The sequence below is a fragment of the Odontomachus brunneus genome, unplaced genomic scaffold (genome assembly GCF_010583005.1).
Source record: "Odontomachus brunneus isolate Ranch 3 - 2012 unplaced genomic scaffold, Obru_v1 Obru_scaffold_117, whole genome shotgun sequence".
NCBI lineage: Eukaryota > Metazoa > Arthropoda > Insecta > Hymenoptera > Formicidae > Odontomachus > Odontomachus brunneus.
In genome coordinates, this window is record NW_022639567.1 from 322,804 (window position 1) to 329,367 (window position 6,564).

General features: G+C 37.0%; 2 protein-coding genes across 5 annotated transcripts in view; both read left to right on the forward strand.

The window, feature by feature from the left end:
• The window catches only part of LOC116849474 (F-box/LRR-repeat protein fbxl-1), a 26,066-nt gene extending 21,306 nt beyond the window's left edge, over window positions 1-4,760 (forward strand). For all 4 annotated transcript variants that reach the window (XM_032826646.1, XM_032826648.1, XM_032826649.1 and 1 more), the window contains 5 exons: window positions 649-923; window positions 1,002-1,268; window positions 2,405-2,774; window positions 4,210-4,413; window positions 4,478-4,760. In XM_032826646.1, the coding sequence (XP_032682537.1) occupies window positions 649-923; window positions 1,002-1,268; window positions 2,405-2,774; window positions 4,210-4,413; window positions 4,478-4,613 (1,252 nt within the window). In that variant the 3' untranslated portion in view covers window positions 4,614-4,760. The remainder of the gene's footprint in view (window positions 1-648; window positions 924-1,001; window positions 1,269-2,404; window positions 2,775-4,209; window positions 4,414-4,477) is intronic.
• A 480-nt stretch (window positions 4,761-5,240) lies between these two features.
• Window positions 5,241-6,564, forward strand: part of LOC116849477 (ras-related protein Rab-28-like) — a 9,953-nt gene continuing 8,629 nt past the window's right edge. The window contains exon 1 of the mRNA XM_032826655.1: window positions 5,241-5,388. Coding sequence (XP_032682546.1) covers window positions 5,317-5,388 — 72 coding nt within the window. The 5' untranslated portion in view covers window positions 5,241-5,316. The remainder of the gene's footprint in view (window positions 5,389-6,564) is intronic.

Sequence of the window (6,564 nt, forward strand, 5' to 3'; positions counted from 1 at the left end):
ACTTAAATCTGCTGTATCTCGGTGAAAAAAAATTCTATTTAGACGTTCCAAAATGGAAATTAAACGGCAAGACTCGTACTTTACGATACTTTGTTTAGTTTTTGTCGGTAAAATTCTATGCAACCAGGAGGAAACTCCAATAATGCCCTAAAACAGTCATTTTTGCACTTTTAGGTTAGAATATCTCAAAATTCTGACGCGATGGCGTCATTCTGAGGCTAGATTTGAATTCAGCGCACCGAATTCCTTCGGGTAAACTTCTTACTTCTTTTGTGATAAAAACCTTATAAACCTGTGTTATTTATCTTGTATTTAATAAAGTCAAGTGTTTCTTCGTTGAAAATCATATAGAATATATTCTTGTAAGTAACTTATTTTTATTCAACAGTATATAATATATATGTAATCTCATTTGAAGTTTAACATGTGAAAAATAAAGATATTTTATTATTTTAATACTTATACTACAGATATAGTTTTTTTACAACAATTCTTTCACTATAAGATAAGATAGTTACACGTACCAATCACTTTTTTTAGTATGATGTTAATTTTAATGAAAAAAATTCATTGGTTCTCTTTTTTCGTCTGTCAATTTACATTTGGAATGCAAAGTCGCGAGGCAATGACGATTTGACATTTGCGCAGCACACGCTTCGGGCCATCGCTGCGATACATCGAGTTGCCAATCGAACTGATCACACACACAGTCCTCCATGAGCTAGCAAACAAGTGTCCGAATCTGACACATATGCTGTTGGATTTTTCCACTGCCATGCAGCTGCACGACTTCTCGGAGATGCAAGCGTTCCCCACGAAGCTAAAGTATATGTGCATTTGCTTGTCCGAAGTAATCTTCATGGAGGGTTTCATGAGGAAGATTTACAACTTCATTAACGGCCTCGAGATCCTTCATCTAATCGGTTAGTGATGGGGACTTTAAATCTTGTGACACGTGTTATCCTCGTAATTTGTCACGCGAAGCCTATCATTTCTTCCAGGAACCTACGAGAAGGTCGAGGAAGAGGAGGAGGAGATCTACGAGGTGATAAATGTGCACAAATTGAAGTCGGCGACGCCGAACTTGAGGGTGATCAATCTGTACGGGATCAACTTCGTGGACGACTCGCATATCGACGCTTTCTCCTCCAATTGTATCCAACTGGAGTGCTTAGCCGTGAATTTCTGCGCTAAAGTTACCGGCTCGACCATGAAAACGCTCTTTCAACGAAGTAGAAGGTTGAACTGCCTGCTTATGCAAGGAACAAGTGAGATGTTATATTAATGAGATGTTAGATTAATGATGTCGTTTTCATTTTGTTTCCATTGTTGACATAAAAATCTCCGAGAGTTTGCTCTTAATATCGTCTTAATTGGCCGCTTCTTCTCATCGTGAAGCTACAACCCTTACCCGGGCAAATAAAACCCTTTGAATCCCGAAGTTCTCTTGTATATTAAAAGAAAAGAAATTCAGAAAGAGAGAGAGAGAGAGTTTTGTTATATTTAAAGATTTAATGACTTTATTCGCTTTAACATTATTTTCACGAAGAATATAAAAGATTGTATAAATTAATGTACTTTAAAAATTTTCTCTTTTACAACTTTGCTCGATTTTGCGTTATAAATATAGTTTGCTTAGATAAAGATTAATTATTTGAATGCGAGGCATTTCAAAGCTAAGCGATTGCTGAGGATGAAATACTTGGGCAATTGATGAAAAAAAGAGTAACTTCTTGAAAAATTGAAAGCTATGAATCAGAACTAATGAAATTTGATTCATTACCGTTGTTAAAATATACGTAAAAGAACTTGGATGTAAGTGTATTGCAGGTAATGATAATTGTTCATGAACTAAGAAAAAAATACTTCAAAATTTATTTATCGGATATACAGCTTATTTCTGTGAAATAAAGTATATTTCTGTGAACAAACTTTATATCTCGCAAATAAATTTTTAAATATTCTTTCTCAGTATATTAAAAATATAATTCGTAAAACGTCCGAAGAAATTCGTAAAACGTCCACAGCATTTAAGAAATTAATTATATCGAAAATCTTTTTGTATATTTTTGTCGGCCTCATCATGAACATTGTCGTACACTGAAAAAAATATCTAAAAATCGAAAAATATTTATTTTGATGGATATTAATAACATATTTACTTAAATCTAAATTCTTTTATTTAAGTAGAATAAAAACTGCTCTCATGAAAAGCCGTGATTTTAAGAAAATGTATACTTTCTTATTTGACAAAATTTTTTCTCAGTATAGAAATACATACATTAATATAAGTGAATATATTATTAATAACTACCGAGTAAATATCACAAATATTTTCTAGATATTTCTCTTCTCAATGCAACGCTGACGAATTTATCTCGATCAACTCTTTACGACATTTTAGATTTGCAGAGCGAGTACGTAATGCAAGTCGAGTGGGAAAAATCCAGCATTCAAGAACTGGACGTTACCGCTACTGATCTGTCGACAGAGTGTCTGATCGACATGCTGACTAGGATCCCCGGGCTTCGTTTTCTCAGTGCCGGTCAACTGAACGGTTTCAACGACAGCGTGATGAAGGCTTGGACCGAAGTCGGAAATCCGCGTAACCTGATAGCGTTGGACCTGGACAGATCGGATAACCTGAGTGACGATGCGTTGCACAAATTTCTGTCGAGATATGGTCATCAACTATACTGTCTCGCGTTGTCAGGCATGCCGCACATCACGGACCAACTTTGGCAAAGTGTACTGCCAATTCTCACCAACGCGAAGTAAGTTTTCGCGTGACTAATTTAGAAGCACGCAAACGGTACTGAGCGTGTTCTAAATCCGTTATAACAGATAATTGCAATATATATCAATTAAGTGCTATACTAATTAAAAAGGACAATAATGTGTTCTATATTGAATTCTTCATTGTGACGAATTTATGAAAATTTATTTTTCATAAATATAGATATAACTTACTCTCGCTTTAATGACTCCACATATAATAACTCGGCCTTACTTAAAAAAAATGATAGAATTACATAAGAAAAGTCTACGTAACTGAATTCTTTTTTGATGAAAAATGTGATAAAATTACGTAAAAAGGCGTGTGTACACGGATAAATATTTAATTTAGTATAATAGTTTAGTTTATTTAGTTTAGTATAATATATTTTTCATTAATTATTTAATCATTTAATCATTAAAAGTTACGCGATGTAAAACAAAAAAAATTTATAACTTTTTTATATGAGCTAAAGTATGAGAAATTGCAATTTTCGATAAAAATGATTAAATAAAGTTTAAATAAAGTTATATAGTATTTCAATAAAATTTGTATACAGAGTGAGTGTGTCATTCTTAACGTAAAATTCAAAAATATATCTATTGTTTTCCTATATTAGAAGAAAAAGTGTAAAAAAAAAAATAAAAGGAAAGGTTGGAAAGGATATAAATATTTTGATCAACCTTTTCCAACCTCAACAATTTATTCCTTATGCATTTTCTTTTAAAAGTAACAGAGATATTTTAGAATCTAATGTTAGATAACTCACCCTATATATTCCTTATCAATCCTTATCGTATTTTTAAAGCAGGATAATTAACTCTATGTGTCCGGGAAAAACGTTCATATATAATCATATAAAATGTGATTATATATATATATATATATATATATATATATATATATATATATATATATATATGTGTGTGTGTGTGTATGTATATAATTATATAATCATATATTATATAATGTGATGAATATATATGTCATTATATATAATTACGTATAATTATATAATCACATACATAATATAAAAATATATATTAAAAAATATATATAATTATTTATAATTATATGTAAACTTTTTTTTGTCCATATATGTGATCTTACATATAACTATATTTAATCATATATATGAAATAAATATTTAAATAACTATTGATGAAATAAATACCACACATGAAATAAATATTGTTGAATGAAAAAAGGAAAACATAATTTGATTCAATTAAACGTCATCATGGGCTATTATAAACATAAGTATTTATTTCAATTATATTTTCACAATAGCATTCTTTTCAATGTGGACATATATAATTATATATAATCATATATGACCATATATGGACAAAATCTATATATGAACTTTTTTTCCGGGTGACTAACTAGTGTTGCTTTGTGAGAACATCTAAAGATTCTGATAATATGTACAGAATACTTGTAATGGGCACACAAGAGAGGCTGGGCGTCAACATTCATGTGGACCAGTTAATGGACGGCATCGCCAATAACTGCCCCGATCTAGAGCGTTTAGAGTTACGATGGGACCCGGAGAACTTGCGATTTTCGGACAAAAGTCAGAAAGCCATAGATATCCTGCGCGTTAAATGCATCAAGCTGCGATGCTTGAGTTTAAGGTGAGATCAAAGTGAACGAATAAACCAAAAGCGTTGCACGGATAAGATACCTCTTTGCTTTCAGCGACGGAAGATACTATGAGATCGTCAAAGCGAACTTTGAGCGCGCCGACAGACTGACGGTCGTCAGGACGATCACATGCTGCAGAGTGTCGAATTATTATCTCCTGCAAAATTACAAGGACCTGATCTTCAACTGAAAGGCACATCGACAGAAGATGGAAGACATCCCGCGCGTTTTCTCTACGACAGTATTAATGGAAAAGAAAATCCCCGACGGCATGACGAGGAGAAAACAACAGCGAACTCTCGCATTGTACAATAATAAAGAAGAATCTCTAATTTAAGATCGCGAGCAAATGCGGAGAACGTCGTCCTCAGCGCTCGCGGAGCGACGAGCTTCCGAAACTTTCCCCGAGAAAAAAAGCAGCCATAAGAGGAGCGCACGAGACCGCTTCTCTCTTTCTCCTTTTTTCCCCGAACGAAACCGTGCGCCAGACGCAGGCGCGTCGTCCTCGCCGTCATCGTCGTCACGGAACACGCCGTCGTTGCCGACCTCGGCGGAGTACGGTCCGCATGGAAGACTGACACTTGCCGGAGGCGTGCACGCTGACACTGACGGCGACGACGGCGGTGGTGGTTTGCGGGGGAGAGAGAGAGAGAGAGAGAGAGAGAGAGAGAGAGAGAGAGAGAGTTATCGATTATTCGTTAATTTATTCATGCCCGCGAGTAGTAGACTACGACGCCGCACTGGCCAACGTCGGTCGATTCGGACCTCAGCGTGCGGCTACACGCGAGCCGCCGCGTTATGTGCCGCGCTATAGTCGGTCGAGGACTCTCCTGGTCGCTCGTCGTCGTCGGGCCGTGCTCCCACTCGCATGACTCCCAACGGCCGCGTTCCTCATGTCGGACGTCGAGGACTCGGCCGAGAAACGGCTGAAAATCGTGCTCGTGGGCGACTCCGGCGCCGGCAAAGTGAGTTGAGGAAGAGTCAGTGTCGTTCGCTTCGCCCTCGCGATCGAGGCTGGCGGGTTAGTTGAGCGCGCGTCGAGGTGGTTGATCCCGCGTCGTTCGTACGCTCGTTTGTTTCCGCTCTTGCGAGGAGCCCTCCGGAACGGCGCACCTGTGTGTTTATTCGTCAGCGCGTGGCCGAGCTCGTTTAAATTTGTTTGGCGATCGCCATGGCGAAAACGCTGTATAGCGAGGGCTCCTCAACAGGTGACGGTGAACTTGCTGCTCGTCGAAGGGTGCTCTCGATAAGTGCTTCTTTCCTCTCTTTCTGTCTATCTTTCTCTATCCTTTTTTTTTCTTTCGTAATTACCGTGTAGGCAGGAAGGTCGATAGAAACTGCGTTTAGCTTCCTTCGGATTCTCCCTCCCTCGCGATTACGACTAACGATATGACTTCGTTGATCAATTACGTAGATAATTGTTTTTTTCTGTCTTTTTTTGACATTGCAGCCGCTGATAATGGTCGATATTATGACGCGCGCTGTGGATTAACGATGAATGTAATACGCGCGAGCTTGGATCGATAAGGCCTTCGCGGACTTCGATTCGCCAGGCTGGAAACTTTTGTAATATGCGGCATTTCGGTTTTGCGGTTACCGTATTTTAAGTCTCGTACCGACGATAACGTCGATATAAAAGGCGGCCACGAATTTTCGAATCGATTCTTCTCGCATTAAGGACTGAGCATGTAGGTCGAACATGAATTGATTAACCTTTCGAGCTATTTTCTTTGATACACACGTACTTGCCGAATGACAAAACAAAGTCGCGTCCACAAAGTTTGACATCGTTGCGGTATCGAACGTCGTAACGGAATGTCCTGATTCGTTCGGATGTGAAGTTGGAATTTAATTTTTGATGATTAGCAAAGGTTGCTTTGGAATGTTCAGCGGAGCATCACCATTATCGTGCATCCATCGCGAAGCATTACCCAGTAAATTACCTATCAACTTAATAATGTGTATATAGAATGTTCCAGCTCGATTTCACAATCTCTTGTGAAGACATATAACGGATTGAGATGAATAAAACAACATCATTCTGCGAAAATCTTAATAATAATCGAGATATCAATATAAATCTTAATAATCGATATATATATATATATATATATATATATATATATATATATATATATATA